At 36.4% G+C, this 19596-nt stretch overlaps 1 protein-coding gene across 1 annotated transcript in view; it reads left to right on the forward strand.

Annotated features, from left to right (window-relative positions):
* LOC129278468 (calpain-5-like) overlaps positions 1–16138 on the forward strand; it is a 38308-nt gene extending 22170 nt beyond the window's left edge. The window contains exons 7-13 of the mRNA XM_064111404.1: positions 795–872; positions 1843–2038; positions 3703–3816; positions 4408–4604; positions 6275–6402; positions 10209–10345; positions 10889–16138. Coding sequence (XP_063967474.1) covers positions 795–872; positions 1843–2038; positions 3703–3816; positions 4408–4604; positions 6275–6402; positions 10209–10345; positions 10889–11071 — 1033 coding nt within the window. The 3' untranslated portion in view covers positions 11072–16138. The remainder of the gene's footprint in view (positions 1–794; positions 873–1842; positions 2039–3702; positions 3817–4407; positions 4605–6274; positions 6403–10208; positions 10346–10888) is intronic.
* The last annotated feature ends 3458 nt before the right edge of the window (positions 16139–19596 follow it).

Below are 19596 nucleotides of genomic sequence, written 5' to 3' on the forward strand. Positions count from 1 at the left end.
CCGGTGATTGTGGTGGTAGAGTAACCGGTGATTGTGGTGGTAGAGTAACCGGTGGTTGTGGTGGTGGAGTAACCAGTGATTGTGGTGATAGAGTAACTGGTGGTTGTGGTGGTGGAGTAACCAGTGGTTGTGGTGGTGGAGTAACCGGTGATTGTGGTGGTAGAGTAACCGATGGTTGTGGTGGTAGAGTAATCAGTGGTTGTGGTGGTTGAGTAACCGGTGGTTGTGGTGGTGGAGTAACCGGTGATTGTGGTGGTAGAGTAACCAATGGTTGTGGTGGTAGAGTAATCGGTGGTTGTGGTGGTAGAGTAACCGGTGGTTGTGGTGTTAGAGTAACTAGTGGTTGTGGTGGTAGAGTAACCGGTGGTTGTGGTGGTAGTGGTGTGAGAAGGAATGGAATGAACCCTGGAGTGATGGGAAAGGAATAAGGATGATATTGGTGGTAGAGTAACTGGTTGTAATGGTGGTGGTGGTGGTTGTAGTGTTAGTGGTGATAGTGGTAGCAATATTGATGATGACAGGAATAATGTTAATTACACGATATGATGTTGGTGGTAGGTATAGTGGTAACAATGTCGTTGATGGTGGTTTCAAAACCAATGATGATGCTCGGTAGATTGATTCCATTGATATTGATTATGATGTTATGATAATAGGCGTTGTGCTGACGTTGCTGTTAGTGATCATGGTAGTGATGTTATTGGGATAAGCTCATCAATGTTATAAAACAATGATGCAATTTCATGATCGATACTCTTACATGTATCTGATTAACAACCCAATTCTTCTTCCAGATCTGCAGAATGGCAAAATGTTAGTGAAAGCCAGCGAAAGAGCTTAGGAATCGTGAATGACGATGACGGAGAGTTCTGGTATGTTCAAATCCTTCTTATTTGGGTGTTCTTGGGTGTGCTAATATATCAAAGATCCTCAGTGATTTAGTTATTCTATAAATGAAAGCAGCATTAAAAAAAAATCTGCCATATTGTGGCTAAAATGATGAGATCTTTTACATGTATCACAAGTTTTGTAAGTATTTTTTTTCTTTTCATGCCAAGATAGTAATGTAGTTGAAATACTTGGAAATGTACCTTTCTCACAACATGTGTATACAATTTCAGTTTGGTATGATACATGTATTTCACTTTGTAATTTCTGGCCTGAATTCACAAAAGAGGGTTTGAATTTTTGGTTTGAAACCATGGCTAGTGCACACTTCATGCATTGATTATACTTGATTCATGTGTATAATGAGAAAACATCTAGTAATGAAATTGTGGTTGAGAATTAATGACTCTACTGCTTATGTTCATAAATTCACATAAGCATTTGGCTCATTTGTACAGTAGCCTTTTTAGTGAAAGTCGTAATTCAGCGCCCTGTTGAAAAAGCAATAGCATGCATTAATTATTGAACGCTTTTTTATTATAGGCCTTGAATAAAGCTTAATTATTTCATGAATTCCATACAAGCACTGTGTTCAAACCTTTACTTTAAACCACCTTTGTAAATTTGGGCCTATAATAATAATAGTATTACAGGGTGTACATAGCATTATGAGGCGCTGATTATCTACGATATTAGACTTCAGTGTGTAGGATCTATATGCATGGTGTTTTTTTTAATTAATTCAATATGTTGTATATTTGTATTCTTACGATACATGTAGCTTGTGTATTGCATTCGTAAGCCTGTTTTTAAGTGTCATTTATATATTTATCATAAACGTGTAACAGTGAATACCATAGCTGCGACTGTTTTTCATGTGTAATTATCAATATTTTCATCATGCTTTTCACATAATAAAAGTCCACTTTTTTATTAATTTGATTTTTTTCTAAGGATGCCGTTTGAAATGTTCATCCAACACTTCACAACCCTGGTCATCTGTAGGATGCCCAACAAGGCATACCTTAGCCTTCACCGCACCTGGCATGAGAGCATGTACATTAGCGAATGGAAGTACAACTCTAATGCGGTTCTGAACCGGGCCGGCGGGTGCATCAACAACAAAGAAACATTCCTCCAGAACCCACAGGTATTTGATGTCAAGGGCCCTGTTTCACTAAAGATGCAATCAGTTGTAAAATTGATTGAAATTGGTAGTCCATAGAATGAGGATACTTTCCTGTTGAAATCAAATACAAGAAATTTAACCCGAAATAGACTGGGCTATTTCGACGCCTAAGAAGACGGGGGAGGGGGGGGCGTTGATCGTGATGAAAATTGGCACATGCGTTACCCATGGCACAATCTACAAAACTATTAAGATCAAATTCTGCAAAAAAATCTCACTGCCAATTAATTGTGCTAATTTATGCATAAAATTAAAACTTTGTTCTAATTAACTAAATAATGCCCCTAAAATGCTATTGTTTGTTTCAAAGACTCTTTATAGGAATCTGATCAAATGTACTTATCGCATGTATTTTCTTATGTATTTTTTTTTTGTTTTCTAAATTTAAACTGAGTTTTTAAACTTTTTTTATTGTTTTTTCAATGGAAATTGTCGGGGACTTTATTTTGACCATAATCAAAATGAAATCAATTGATTTTGATTAGTAAAAAGAAAAATAATGATACATTTACAAATTTTGGCTGAAAACACTATTTGCATTGGATTTGTTAACAAATTCATGTTTTTGAGCAACTTTGGATAATGCATGCACTTACGAAATGTTGTGTAATTTGAGAACTGCGTACCCGGGGGTCACAATTTTGGTCTCAAAAGTTGCGCGAGACTTGAAAGTAAAAAATTCAGTGAGCGAAGCGGTAAAAAAAAATTGTGCGGTGGATTTATCGCGAAAAATGTCAAGGGGGCTGAATCAGCCCCCCAAGTCTTATTAGGGTTACATGTAATTCTATGCGGTATCTTGCTGATTTTATGCCCTATGTCTTTACTTTCAAGAAGAAAGGGCCCTTTGCCCTTGAACATTTTCGGGGCTGATTCACGTGTGTCTTTGTATTTTGGTTAAGTGATATGCTGGAAAAATTATTAAAAATATTTTTTAATTCTTTTCTGTCTGTTTTTTACTTTCATTCTTCTTTCTCTTCTCTCTATCTTTTCCCCATTCTATACCCTGTTCCATACCCCACTCTCTAATTTTCATTATTTTCCTTTCTCTTCTCTCTTTCTTTTCTCTATTCTCTCCCCTTTCACTCCCAATCTAACTTTCATTCTTTTCCTTTTTCTTCTCTCCCTTTCCCACTCTCCTCTAAAACTTTCATCTCTTTCTTTATCTTCTCTCTTTCTTCTCTCTATTCTCCCCCTTTCACTCTCAACTCTAACTTTCATTCTTTTCCTTTCTCTTTTCTCCCTCTCCTCTCCCACTCTCCTCTAAAACTTTTATCTCTTTCTTTCTCTTTCTTTTCTCTATTCTCTCCCTTTCACTCTCCTCTCTAACTTTAATTCTTTTTCTTCTCTCCCTCTCCCACTCTCCTCTAAAACTTTCATATCTTTCTTTCTCTTCTCTATTCTTTCCCTTTCACTCTCAACTCTTTCATTCTTTTCTTTTTTCTTCTCTCCCTCTCCAACTCTCCTCTAAAACTTTCATCTCTTTCTTTCTCTTCTCTTTCTTTTCTCTATTCTCTCCTCTCTGCCTTTCACTCTTTCTTCCTCTTCTTTTTTTTCTGTTCTCTCCCTTTTCTTCCTTGTCTCTCTTTTTCTATGCCTCTCCATTTTCACCATCATCCATCCTGCAGTTCTTAGTGTGTGTAGATGATGACAAGGATGACATCATCATTTCTCTCAGCCAACCAGACACCAGGGCGGATCAGAGCGAGGAAGCAAAGACTATCGGGTTCTTTGTTATGGAGGTAAGATATGAAATTATAATAATTATATCATATTGAATGGCTTAAGAATTGAATATTTGAAATAATCGCGAGAGTTAAGGCCATTATTTCACAAATCGAAGATGATTGTAATATACTACATAAGCTTTCACATCCTTCAGGGTACCCATTTAACACCAGGTGGAGATTGGCACAGTGTATATTGACACCTTGCCAAAGGACACCATGCTGTGGCCGGATTTGAATGCATGACTCTCTGATTACAAGGCGGGAGTCAGAACCACTACACCACGACACTTGGAATGTATGACGCTCCCTCCTGATCCGAGCTAGGAACTTTGGGGTGTGGAAGTTGCGATATATTGAATCGATCTTATATATGGAAAGCCAGCAACACAGATATACTGTATGTCTGTGTGTGTTTTCTAAATATGATGCTTGCATCTTGCCTGAAAGAATTGGTGTGCTCATCATTGTTTCTGAAAGAATGAAGCATACACTTCCAGTATGAAAGAATTTTGACATCAATGGATTTCCATAGTTGTGACTGTTCGGATCAATCACAACTCTTTGTAAGAAAGGGCCTTGATGTATTTAATTTCCTTTCTCTAGGTTGAAAGCAACAGGAAATACCGTGCACACCTAGTCAGGCCCAAAGCCTTCATGTCAGCATTCATCAACTCAAGGAGTGTCTTCGCCAAGTCAACTCTTCTCAGAGGGCGCTATATCGTTGTGCCGACGACCTTTGAACCCAAGATCGATTCTCCCCTAATGATCAGGGTGTTCTCCGACAGCGGCGGTGATGTCAAGTGAGAATTGCTTTTTTCATTTTAATTAAGCAATTATTTCCCTATACAACTTCACAAAATTACAACTTTTTACATGTAGGGCCTATATATAAGAAGGCAGTCCGTATTTAAACGAAAACATACAAATTAATGTGATTGTACATGTGTTTACACAATTACAGCTTGACTTTTCAGCTAAAGACCTTTCTATTAAAAAATTATGAAATTGTTTCCTTCCTGTACAGTTAAATAGTTTCAGATGTGGAATATGAAGCAAATAGTCGCCTCTTGATTTCATTTGATGAGCCAGGGTATAGCTTCTTCAGCAAGGTGGATGTATGGTTGGAACTACCCCTTTATATCGACCACCTAATTTTCTAAGCATCGTATCTGCGAAAATATTTCTTCTCATTTGTGCAGAAAATTGAGCAGATCAGATTCCCATGTTTCGATCGACGACTCTACGATCGACGATTCTATTCACGTATATATATCAGCGATCAACGTATGCGACAATTTTACATTTGCACCCTTCTTTTGAAACCGACCACCGGCAATACACTAAGTTTACAGCCGATTCTTGTTGCGGTGGCGAATTATTTTTACTCTTCCAAATCAGTTCTGTGATATCAACATGCTAAATGATCGTTTCACTATTTCCACTGCGAGCTCCGCTACATGATTCAACGATTGATGACTGATATTTGTTCTAAAGCCGTTTCCTATCGGATTTTGTGGTATGAACAACTGTTTTTCAGCGGGGTTTGGGTCTGGTCAATACAATTTTGATAAATTCTACTAAATTTTTACCTTTTTTTCCTTCTTTTTCACTCGTTAAATCGATTCTAACCATTCCTATGGACACTGCCGCCTACTCTTTCGCGCGTAACGCTTGTAATACGCACAAGGTGGTCGGTTTCAAAAGAGGTGGTCTCACTATATAGGCTATATTTTCTTAGCTTCACCACCTGAAATTAAGAGGTGATTATTCCATATCTCAGGGTTCCCAGCCCATCAGGGAAAATTATTTGACTTTTTTCCAGAGAGGGAAAATCAGGGAATTTTGATCAGCCCAAAGTCGAAAGCACGGTAGTCAGTCAGACTCTGTTATATTTTGTTGGATATCAAAACAACATCCATTGAATACCTGGTATGGTGGTACTAACAAGTTTTACATTATTGTTTTTATACTGAAAATTCATGTAATTCACTGCAACAACTTAGCAAACATGCGAAACTGGGGATTGGTTTAAATAATTATCAGGGAATTTTTAAACTTCATCAGGGAATTTTGTTTTCTTGAAAAGCGAGGAACCCTGATATCTGGAACCATCACCTTCACCAATGGTGATTATTTTCTAAAATGGTGACATGGATCCTGTCCGAATGATTGGCGGAAATCTGTCTCATGACCAGTCAGACTGTATAACTGGGTACGAAGGACTAGTTCTATTGACGAGTCATGTTCCTGAGTTGATTTGATGATTGTTAATCAAGAATCTGCATTACTATCTTATCAAACATACATGTATAATACTCAGCTTTTTGCTTGGGCATTATACTGTCCACACTTGCTACCTTTAAAACAGTCCAAATACCCTTGACTGTGCTCTGGGCATGGTAGAACTCTTCTATAGTCACCTTGTGCGTTATTTGTATAATGCAATGTTATTTCCATATTAATCTAATAGGGAGCTTAGGAAAGACCATCCTGAACCTGGGACCTTTGACTGCTTCCAAGGAGGTAACATCAGGGTCGTGTCACAGATCAATGTACTTTCTGCCAGCAACCTTCCCAAGCAAGATCGTTTTGGAGGAGGTAAGATTGAAAAGAGAGGGGGAGAGAGAGAGAGAGAGAGAAAATAAGGGGATGGCGCGGACAGATGAGAGAGAGAATAAGAGAGAGAGAAAAAAATCGATAGGGGAGAGGGCTTTGGCACAGGTCAATGTACTTTCAGAAAGCAACCTTCCCAAGCAAGATCGTTTTGGAGGAGGTAAGATTGAAAAGAGAGGGAGAGAGAGAGAGAAAATAAGAGGATGGCGCGGACAGATGAGAGAAGGGAGAGAGAATAAGAGAGAGAGAAAAAAATCGATAGGGGAGAGGGCTTTGGCATGGGTCAATGTACTTTCAGAAAGCAACCTTCCCAAGCAAGATCATTTTGGTGGAGGTACGATTGAAGAGGGAATGAAGCAAAAATGGAGAAATCAAGATAAATGCCAGTTGTGGTAGTGATTTCAAAATGAGTTTGTACAGAATCCAAAGATGACCAAACAAATGTCTGTATGTATCTATAAAATATATGTGCCAAGATATCCTGGAAGAAATTGTGTCCTTGCTGAGAAATTAACAAAATAAGCATGGTATTTTTCCCAGCAATAATAATATTCTGTCCCACATTTGCTTATCTGTGTTGATAATCTTCAGTATGATAGTTTTTGTCTCACCTGCATAGCAGAGTGAGACTATAGGCGCCGCTTTTCCGACGGCGGCGGCGACGGCGGCGGCGGCGTCAACACCAAATCTTAACCTGAGGTTAAGTTTTTGAAATGACAGCATAACTTAGAAAGTATATGGACCTAGTTCATGAAACTTGGCCATAAGGTTAATCAAGTATTACTGAACATCCTGCCTGAGTTTCATGTCACATGACCAAGGTCAAAGGTCATTTAGGGTCAATGAACTTAGACCATGTTGGGGGAATCAACATCAAAATCTTAACCTAAGGTTAAGTTTTTGAAATGTCATCATAACTTAGAAAATATATGGACCTAGTTCATGAAACTTATACATAAGGTTAATCAAGTATCACTGAACATCCTGCATGAGTTTCACATCACATGACCAAGGTCAAAGGTCATTTAGGGTCAATGAACTTTGGCCGAATTGGGGGTATCTGTTGAATTACCATCATAACTTTGAAAGTTTATGGATCTGATTCATGAAACTTGGACATAATAGTAATCAAGTATTACTAAACATCCTGTGCAAGTTTCAGGTCACATGATCAAGGTCAAAGGTCATTTAGGGTCAATGAATTTTGGCCAAATTGGGGTATTTGTTGAATTACAGCCATAAATTTGAAAGTGTGTTGGTCTAGTTCATAAAACTTGGACATAATAGTAATCAAGTATCACTGAACATCCTGTGCGAGTTTCAGGTCACATGATCAAGGTCAAAGGTCATGTAAGGTCAAAGAACTTTGGCCACGTTGGGGGTATTTGTTGAATTGCCATCATATCTCTATAAGTGTATTGGTCTAGTTCATAAAACGTGGAAATAAGAGTAACCAAGTATCACTGAACATCTTGTGCGAGTTATAGTAGTTTTCAAAATCAGCACTGCTGCTATATTGAATCGCGTGATGCAGGTGAGACGGCCAGAGGCATTCCACTTGTTCAGCTTAGATTTGATAATATCATAAAAAGTTCAGTTTATATACACTGTAACTGTACCTGGTGGGTGTTTCATAAAGCTGTTCGTAAAAATCGATAGGGGAGAGGGCTTTGGCACAGGTCAATGTACTTTCAGAAAGCAACCTTCCCAAGCAAGATCGTTTTGGAGGAGGTAAGATTGAAAAGAGAGGGAGAGAGAGAGAGAAAATAAGAGGATGGCGCGGACAGATGAGAGAAGGGAGAGAGAATAAGAGAGAGAGAAAAAAATCGATAGGGGAGAGGGCTTTGGCATGGGTCAATGTACTTTCAGAAAGCAACCTTCCCAAGCAAGATCATTTTGGTGGAGGTACGATTGAAGAGGGAATGAAGCAAAAATGGAGAAATCAAGATAAATGCCAGTTGTGGTAGTGATTTCAAAATGAGTTTGTACAGAATCCAAAGATGACCAAACAAATGTCTGTATGTATCTATAAAATATATGTGCCAAGATATCCTGGAAGAAATTGTGTCCTTGCTGAGAAATTAACAAAATAAGCATGGTATTTTTCCCAGCAATAATAATATTCTGTCCCACATTTGCTTATCTGTGTTGATAATCTTCAGTATGATAGTTTTTGTCTCACCTGCATAGCAGAGTGAGACTATAGGCGCCGCTTTTCCGACGGCGGCGGCGACGGCGGCGGCGGCGTCAACACCAAATCTTAACCTGAGGTTAAGTTTTTGAAATGACAGCATAACTTAGAAAGTATATGGACCTAGTTCATGAAACTTGGCCATAAGGTTAATCAAGTATTACTGAACATCCTGCCTGAGTTTCATGTCACATGACCAAGGTCAAAGGTCATTTAGGGTCAATGAACTTAGACCATGTTGGGGGAATCAACATCAAAATCTTAACCTAAGGTTAAGTTTTTGAAATGTCATCATAACTTAGAAAATATATGGACCTAGTTCATGAAACTTATACATAAGGTTAATCAAGTATCACTGAACATCCTGCATGAGTTTCACATCACATGACCAAGGTCAAAGGTCATTTAGGGTCAATGAACTTTGGCCGAATTGGGGGTATCTGTTGAATTACCATCATAACTTTGAAAGTTTATGGATCTGATTCATGAAACTTGGACATAATAGTAATCAAGTATTACTAAACATCCTGTGCAAGTTTCAGGTCACATGATCAAGGTCAAAGGTCATTTAGGGTCAATGAATTTTGGCCAAATTGGGGTATTTGTTGAATTACAGCCATAAATTTGAAAGTGTGTTGGTCTAGTTCATAAAACTTGGACATAATAGTAATCAAGTATCACTGAACATCCTGTGCGAGTTTCAGGTCACATGATCAAGGTCAAAGGTCATGTAAGGTCAAAGAACTTTGGCCACGTTGGGGGTATTTGTTGAATTGCCATCATATCTCTATAAGTGTATTGGTCTAGTTCATAAAACGTGGAAATAAGAGTAACCAAGTATCACTGAACATCTTGTGCGAGTTATAGTAGTTTTCAAAATCAGCACTGCTGCTATATTGAATCGCGTGATGCAGGTGAGACGGCCAGAGGCATTCCACTTGTTCAGCTTAGATTTGATAATATCATAAAAAGTTCAGTTTATATACACTGTAACTGTACCTGGTGGGTGTTTCATAAAGCTGTTCGTAAGTTAAAAGTGACTTTAAGAACGATTGGTGATCATTTCTTGTGGTAAATGGTGTATACCAAAATGTTCACTGGCGATGGTTCAGCGCGTAAGAAAGGGTCACCAATCGTTCTTAAAGTCTTTCTTAACTTACGAACAGCTTTATGAAACGGCCCCCAGGGCTCGATCTAGGATGATGTAGGGGCAATTAACCTTTTTTTTTACATTAAATTTCTCATGAAATCATTGTATACTAGTATTGCAACTACTTTATCTTTGATAATGGGATGACAGACGGTGGAGAGAGAAGAGAGAGAAAGAAAATAGAGAGATATTGAAAGACAGAGAGATGGGGGGGGGGAGAATGTTGTTCATGCTGAAATAGGAAGGTTCCTATTCTGGGTAGGGTCGGTGACTGATTTTTAAATTGATTTTTATGATCAATTGCACACTGTGGTCAGTGCAGTCAATTTTTGTTCTCCGATCATTATTTAAGATTTGTTTTACCGAGCGCTGGTAAAGCCTGCTGTTACCGTGTTTATGAATATTTTTTCTCCATATTTTCACTGTTGCTTTGATGTTTATCCATTCAAGGAGCCGACCCTTACGTGTATATCAAGTGCGAAGGAAAGACGGCCAAGTCGAGAGTACAGAAGGATACGCTGAACCCAGAATGGAACTACAGTGCTATCTTCTACAGGAGAAAACCAGCGCAACCTATTGTTGTAGAGGTAGGTGTAGTATGGCAAGAGGAGAGGGAGATAATAATAATAATTATACTTGCTTATATACTGTAGACACTAATACTTCTTTGTCATAAGTCTCTATTAAAGCTCTCTGCAATAAATACATCATAAGTACCCTTGATCTAGCCGAGCTACCTAGTCGTGCTCAAGCATTTCAATAAGTTTCTGCCAGGTACCAGAGATGGAGGGGGGGGGGGCTGAGAAGGAAAAACATTTCTCCAGTCATCATATTCAAATTCATGATCTCCACTCCCTGGGAAGTATAATAAGAAGTCAAGGTATTCTAATCGCTAAGCCATCGAGACTGATGTACACATCCTACCGAGTACCCATTCAACACCTGGGTGGAGAGAGGCAAGGTGTAGATTGTAATCTTGCCAAAGGACCAGACTACAAAAGACCCCAGTGCCCTGGTGTGATTTTAAAACCTGACCTTCTGATAAGGAGAGAATCAGAACCATTATACCATTACTTTTCCACACGAGGTAATGAAAACAACTTATTCTCTCTATTTTTTTCCTCCTGAAGATTTGGAACCACAATGTTGTGAAAGACCAGTTCATGGGGCAAGCCATCTTCATGGCCCAGGCCAAGGGCCAAGCCGAGTCTAATGTCGCCGTTCTCAAGAAGAGTGGAAGAGACTCTGAAGATGCCGCCGGAGGCCAGCTTAGTGTTGTCATCACCACCACCGAAGACTTGAGGGCATTGTAAGAGGGCAGAGAAGATCGGATCCGATTGACTGAAAAGGGGGTTAGGTTCTTGTGTTGCTGGTTGTGGTGCAGAAGACATTTTGACATGTTTACGTTTTAGATTGCTTTGAAGAAAGGTTTCTTCTATCTCCCTCTCTTTGTCTAACCCTTTTGTCCTCTTTCTCTATCACATGCTCCCCTTTTCTGTGTCAGTCTTTCTTTCCCTCTTTCTTTCAATCAATCTCCTGGAGTCGACTCTGTCTTTGTTATACTCTTGTCATTGTAAGAGGGCAGAGAAGATCGGATCCGATTGACTGAAAAGGGGGTTAGGTTCTTGTGTTGCTGGTTGTGGTGCAGAAGACATTTTGACGTGTTTACATTTTTCATTGCCTTGAAGAAGTGTTTCTTCTATCTCTCTCTCTTTGTCTAACTTTCTCTTTCTCTCTTCCTGTCTTTCACCTTCTCCCCCTTTTTGTGTCAGTCTCTCTTTCCCTCTTTCTTTCAATCTATCTCTCGGAGTCGACTCTGTCTTTGTTATACTCTTGTCATTTCTCTTATTCTTTGTTTGTCCTATCTCATTTTCTATGTTCTTTGTCTTATTTTTCTCTTACTCTTTCTTTCTCCTCTTTTTCTTTTATTCTTCTGTTTGTAGGTGACAATGTTTCTCTGTACCTTATTGGCACTCCATCTAAACATTACTTTCAAATGGTTATTGATTAACTCATATCAATAGGGCGATGGGAGTAGCCATCCATCTTTTTTTGTTGATAAAGGTATCACATGCCCTTATTGCAATACTTATTCATTGACATTGTCCTAGTTTCTCTCATTTTCCACAATTCTTTCTATAATTCCTTCTCTTATTCCTCCTTTCTCAGTTCCAAAATAAGGGAGTTTAAAATAAAAAATCTTATGGGCCAACTTTCTTGAATATAGATTGTGCTTGACGATTCCTAGACTTTATGAAGAATGGTTAAGATTTAAGATGTTTTTTAAATATTATTTTGAATTCTGGATATGCAGATCATGATAGCTGGTTTTGTTTGCTTCCATGCACGGTTCCATTCATTTACATGGATTGTAGTGATATTTTTTTTAGTATGTAAATAGTATCCATGCCGTATCTTGAACTATTTTTGAATATGTAGATTTATGCAATTGCATAGAAAAAAACAAGGTTTTATAGAGGAGTCATCATTGCAATTGATATCCATGTAAAGATGGTACAAATTTGCCCACAGGTTTTTGTCCTTATCCTAAAGATATACGTGACCAACAAGATTTCTTTTAAATTCCACTTTTCCAAATATTGATTCCCTGTCTCTTTGGCATTTTTTCTGTGGCATTTGTCTGTGCCAATCACCATTAATGGTGGGAAATTGTAAAGAATTCACTTGCTTTTAAGGGACAAAAATGCCTTGGTAGGTTATAGCCTATGCCACAGTCCCATTATGCAAAACTGACTCTTGACCGATCAAAGCTTTTGCATTATATTTAATGGCATATCATTAGTCGGTTTGGAGTCAGTTTTGCAAGTGTGGCTGCAGCATTGACAGTTTCTGTCATAACTGTTAACACTGTTGAATAGGACCATGTTTGTTGTGACGTGATCCGTGAAAGTGATCTCTTGCCTATAAGTGATTGGAATGAATTTGAAAGCTGTCATATTTTTATTAACGATAAAACCGTGAAACAATTTAGAGCGTCATTCATGTGCATTACTTCCATTTCTATATCTTCAGGGATTTATTACAGTGTAAATGCAATTGATAAATGTCTTATTTGCTGGAAATTCTTCTTTTTTTTATCTGAAAAAATACATTCATCTCTTGACCATATATACAGCATTCCATGTTTGCAGTGTACTTTAATCATGCCAAGAATACTGATTGAAATTGAAAGTCCCAAATTTGTGGGTTTCCGGGGGGGGGGGGGGGGGGCAGGGGGTAATATGAATTGTTCAGCAAATTGGAATGAATAGAAAGCAACTTGCGAAGGGTCTTATAATAACGATCGTAAATTTAAGTATTATAAATGGTGGTAATCATGATGATAGTAATGATGTTAAAAATAATGAAATAATGAAAATACTGATTTCATATCATGAAAAAAATGGGAAGGAGGATGTTAGTGTGCTTTGTATGTAATAAGAACATTAAAAATCGACTAAATTGATAATAAATCAGAGAGAGAGTGAAAAGGGCTTTTAAACTTGACCATACATTTAATGTAATATTTTGCTTCACATGTAATATTAGAAGATTCATTTTGCTATAACTTTATAATATTTCTAAAAGGATTTTTCTTCTTCTTTTGGGCGATGCTTTGGAGAATAAGTTTTATTAAATATTGTATAAGAACTTCAATTTCTTTTTGACACGCCAGTAGGTTTAGCAACTGCACATTTTATTGTACTTGTACATCTCAATACTTTTACTTATTTGATTCATATCTATATATATTTAGCATTATATGCATGTAGAATATTTGTATCACTAGATCCATATATCTTTGTATATTTTATATGTATTTTTGGTGAAGATGAAAGGAAGGGAGGAAGAATGAAATAGATATTTTATAGTTACATGTAGGTAATGTTGTTGTAATGAGGTAGAGTTTATGTATGCAATTTTAAAATTTGACAAGCAACTACACAAGCTATGAGATTGCTGACTACTGACAAAGATCCTACATAATAACAAAAAAGGAACAAAAATGGACAATATAAGAAGCAATTCTATCAAATTTATCAACATTTCAGCAGAGGATTGTCAGTTTACAGGAAAAAATCAATACTCATTTTCTTGTAAGTGCTTCTTACATGTATAAACACATATTCTATTTCTGGTATTTATGTTACAAATCCTATGCTTTTGTGAGAAAGGCTAAAATGATTGTTATATTCAATTGTATTATTTGTTTTAACCATATGCGTTTGCACATGTATGTTAAAGGAGACATGTATTTCAAAACAACGAATTGGTGAGTCTAGGATGTAATTGATAGCTAGAGGAATGAAATGTTGATGTTTTTTTTTATTACCATTTTTCAAAGTATTATACTGCACTTTTAAAGATATGTATGCCCTATAATTTTATTTATATCTTTAATACTTATTGTGTTTGTATTCATTTGATAAATATTCACATGGTATAGGTACATTTAGGTGGAGATTTTTAAAAGAGAAATTTAACAAACTTGTCTACTTATATATTTTTTCTTGATTAAAAAAATATTTGTTTGCCAGCCTTCAAACTGAGATGCAGAAGATTGAATGTTCTGAAAATTTTTGAAATCATTTTTCATAATCTACTTACTTTGTTTGAGAAGACAGATTTCTCTGCCTATTGTAATGTCTATGACACCTTGTTTTATATTTCTTTTATACTGCAGCATTTGCAACTTGAAGGTTAACTTTTCAGCTATACATTGAACTCATTGGAATACATTTTAAAATGATTACTTTTGATATCCGGGAAATATCCTGTGGTTCCATTTTACATTATTTAGGGCAACGGCAGATACATGTAGTATTGGTAAAATGTAAATTAAGTTCAAGCATGTAATGTAATAGCTGTTGATGTGAGTTTCATTTTTTTTCTTCATCAATTTAACTGCAATAGTCCTGTAACGCAAAGGTTAGCAATGAATCGTACTTTTGATTTTCACGATTGATAGTACATTGTAGTCAATGGATTCATTCATTTAAGAAATGTCCTACGATGATTGCCAAATTTTGTGTTACAGGCCCCTAATGATAGTATTTCACTCTTTTTTAGTAAGAAAAAAAATAAACATCTAGATATTTCTCATGCACTATGGATTAAAAGTTAAGGGATTAAATTGAAATACAAAAATGCACTTGTCTCTGTTTTGCTATGACAGTTAGGGGTATATTTCTTTAAATTCAGTTCTACGCACTGTAGAGGGGTGTGTCGTCATTATAAATTCTTGTAAACTCTATATCTTGTGAAACAAACATATATTTTTAATGAAATTATAGTAATATGTATATAAATTGTAATGTAAAGTATGAATTTAATCCAATGTGTTTTCAATTGTGGGAACAGTTTTTTTATTGTCATCCTTTGTGTTATTAATGTATGTATCATGTTTAGTTATGTTATATGTACTATTGTTTGGGGTAGTTTATTTATTTTCAGGTGTTTCAGTTACTTTGGGTACTAAGCATTTGTTGTTTACTTGAAAAAAAAATATTCATTCCTTTTTGTCAGATTATTGCTTAAAGAAAATTAAATATGTAATGAAGTATTCAATGTCATTCAGAAAGTCAGTATAATGGGTTTAAGAAATGCTTTATCTTTCCAGTTAGAAGATTATGCTGCAGTTGAAATGCATACCTATATCCTTTGATTTAATACTATGGCGATGCCCGTTGAAAGGGAATTTCAGAACAAAATTTCTTCAGGTTTGAGACAAAATTTTGGAAAAAAACCAATAGGTACAACACATCAATCTCAAATCAGTCCAGTTGGCATGACTCTTGAGAGCAATTTTTTTAGCAAAAAAAAGGGGGGGGGGGAGAGAGATTAAAAATACTAATCCGAAGTCTGAATGTTTTCACTACATGAGCTGATATCAATTTTATCTTAGTAAATTGCCTTAATATTGAAAGAGATAAATGCTATCATAATTAGCATATTTATGTTGCATTAGCACTTTTCTGTAATTTCCATATGTAAATGCTCGCGTCGTTGATGGTAGCCCTTATCAGAAAAATGATGCCTTTTGTAACATGTTAATGAAATTTGCAGTGGCCTTGCGCTGTGCTTGCAATCTTCGTATTGGTAATTAGATATGAAAATAAATATGTATCTACTCCTAAGGGTTCTCACTGATTTTGCTGATTATCAAGCTATTTTTAAAACTCTGAAACTGTCTTTCATTACTCATTGCCCTGAATGAATATAGTTAGTTACCATGGTTACAGTACACTAATTCCAACATCAATTATGCAAAAAAAGAAAATATTTCAGAATGTATCTCGCCTTGTCATATCCTTTTTATACAAACATTGTATTGCCTGGCGGTATTGTTGTGTAATGATTAAAACGTCATGAACAAATTATGATAAGGTATTAGTGATTGTATATTTAAATTAGACTTGTGTTAAATCATGAGTATCAAGGGCACTTTGACAGTCACTACACTACGGCAGCTTCAGGTGACAAGGAAATCTCAAGAAAGATGTTTGAGTATGAATTCAGAATAAAAGTAGAGGAAGAAGAAAAGGAGTGAGAGAAGGAGAAATAATGGATAAAATAAAGGGAGGTCAAGAAAATGGAAAAAGAGGAGGAGAAGTAGATGAAAATGAAGGAAAAGAAGAGAGGAAGGAGGAGGAGGGAAAGAAGGAGAAGAAAAAATAAGAGAGGAAGAAGAGAGATTCATGATGGTTATGATTCTTATGATTACGACTTAAAGAAATGATATGATTATGACTGACGATGCTTGCTGCCTAAATTAAAAGGATGAATTTATTTTTACGGCCAATCTATAGTTTGTTTATTGAGTTTCGAAAGCTAGAGGAGACATATGCCTCTAATGAGGCGTCGCACCACCCGCACACTGCACCTAGCACACTGTATATAGTGCACCAAGAATATCACCACATCACCTGAAGCACTGGCAGCAACTGACACAGCACAACCCTCCCCAAGACAGCGTGTACGCTTTTTGGGAGAGTACTTCTTTAAGGTTCAAGAAACATGCGATCCATTGCAACTCTATTTTCAGTTCCTAAATCAATCACATGTCTTGCAATTAATTGCAAATTTGTGATTAATTGCTAATCTGCTTCTTGAAACAAGGAATGTAATCTAATTTGTTACAAATTTGATCTGTCAATTGTAAAATTGAAACAGAATATTTTCTTGCAACACCCCCTGAGACAATTCAAAACAGCATAATGTATCACATGACTGTCAAGAAAAACAAAAGAAAATTTACAAGAAATATACTGTTTCTACAAACTACTCATGCTACATGGCAATCGTGATTTTGTTTCTTGGCTTTCGGTCTGCAACGTTGACGCGCGCATCTCTTATCAATTGTGACGTCATAAAGATACTTCATTTATCACACGCGCTCGCCGCCCCCCCCCCCCTGGAAACCAACGTATTGAACATGAACTCAAAACAAAAAGTATTCAATTAATCAATCAATATAAATTTAAATCACAAACTGTAAATACCACCAAGGTTAACAATAATTATTTGCATTTCAAGCCACATAAAGAAGTTAGTAATAAACCGGAAACGTCAGTCATCTTAACTCGCCTACCCCATCGAAGAAAACACCTGTTTCTCGACATTTGAAGAAAAAAGCGTTAAAAAAGCTAAAAATACAAGAATCATCTGCAACTCAAGGACTGTGACACAACATTGAAATAAGCATTTAAAGTCAAGGACATTTTCATACAAATACTAGAAGAAGTGGCCGTTAAGTTCAAGGTCAGGTTGTCTCGTTGTTCTGCATTGTAAATAGCTTACGGTACGTTTAAATCTCCCGTCTTCAAGAATTTCAGTCGAAGATTCATAATTATTTTTGCCTCGGGTCTCCATCGGATATATAGTCTCTTGATATATCTCTTTGTGAAAGCGTAAAGAATTTTGACATCAGACGAATAAGAACTACAAGTAAAAACGAAACTCCATGACAAGTTATGGCGGACAAGAAACCACGGGCGAAAGGCGGGAGCAAAGCATCATCGAAACGCCCCTCAATAGTGCCACGCCCCTCTCTCGTGCCAGGTGGGACCGCCCCGGCCGTACCGACCGTCACCACCCCCGATGAGAAACCGGGCGGGGTTTCCTCATGGGGTGAGCTGAATGCCGCAGAGATCCCGGCCCAGGACGCGGCGGTACCCGCTGCTCCTGCACCTGGCCCCCAGGTGCCGCTGAACTCGCTCGGGCTACCTGATGAATCGCTGATGGAGAAGAAATCTTTTAATGAGGAGGAGCTGGGTGGCATCACTGAAAGGCTCCACAGAGTAAGTGATTTTCAAAAAGCTTGTTATATTGATTAATAATTATTATTTATTTATTTACTTATTTATATATTTATTCATTTATATATTTTTATTTATTCATTTATTTATTTATCTAATTATTATTTACTTGATTATTTATTTATTTGTTCATTCATTTATTTATTTATTTATCTATTTACATGTATATATTTTTTATTCATTTGTCTATCTATCTAATAATGTATCCATCTATTCTTTTGTTTATTCATTTCATTTATCTATTTAGGCCTATCAATTATATCTATTTTATTTCTGTTTATCTTCATTTTATTTTTTTTCTTTATTATATTTAATTTTACTCATCATGATTTTCTTCTTTTTTTGTGGGGGGGGGGGGGCGGGTGGGTTCATAGTATTAAGTCTTAATTGACGTGCATAGTAATTTAGGAAGTTTTACTCTAGTATTCATACAGAAGAATATGGCGACTGGTAAAATTTTAGTTATTTTATGGTATGCTGTCATTTATTTTTATTTCATTTTTGGGGTTTTAATCGATTACAAAGGAAAATAAATCACCTACCAAAAACGCATTGGACTGAAGTATCATGTAGCTTTGATATCATGATGGTTCACAAATATTCATTTAGTCATTGTATGTTAAAACTTTCGCAAAATCAAATTTGATATATGCTTCTAACTCATAGGAAATTATCAAATGGCCACCAATATTTCTTTTTTTACAGGCACTTGGTGACATAGCAACACTCTATGATGAAAATGGAGAAGAAAAGGTTAGTTAAAGCATATTTTTAGTTTTGGTAAATCTCCGCCAAAGACATTCATCACTAGCGTATATGAATGTGTGTCCTAAGGCGATTATGATGTGAAGGAAATAAAATAACTATGTGCTTTATAAAATATATTTACTGATTTTACATCAATAATTATGACATATAATTTTTATGATCGGGTGTCCGATAAAACAAATTATCTGCGCAGTGTTGTATTTTTCTTTAATAAGTCTATAAAGACCCCTTTTCAAACAAGGAATCGTAACTGAAAATTTCAGGATACACGCTGGCGAATCCAGGGGGGAAGCAAAGCCGGCCCGTGCTCCCCCATTGAGAGGTACAATTAAAATTTGTGAAAATGCCGTTAAAACAGAAGTGTGCCCGGACGCGACTGCCCCCCCCCCTTTTGAAAGGGAAGAGACCTTTTTTTGCTTGTCAAATTTTTCCTCGGAAATGTGCCCCCCTTTTGGAAAATCTTGGATCCACCTCTGGGATACGGTCTCTGTTTATCTGTGCTTTCTAATTTAGTTTTATTAATGATATAACTTTTAATGTATGTACGTTTTCTTTCTTTTTTCTTTGATAGCTTGACCCTGAGGTGAGTGTTGATTTCATATTTTGTTTAAAATTTATACTCGAAATAAAAGATTCATTATTCCATCGTGCTTCAATTAAATTTCATTACACTTTATTATTTTTCCATTTAATATTCAATACTTGTAATCTGTTTAAATCTTTTACTGGAAATTTGTGAAAATTGTAAGTTG

Source organism: Lytechinus pictus, chromosome 16 (assembly GCF_037042905.1).
Source record: "Lytechinus pictus isolate F3 Inbred chromosome 16, Lp3.0, whole genome shotgun sequence".
In the NCBI taxonomy this organism is placed as follows: Eukaryota; Metazoa; Echinodermata; class Echinoidea; order Temnopleuroida; family Toxopneustidae; genus Lytechinus; species Lytechinus pictus.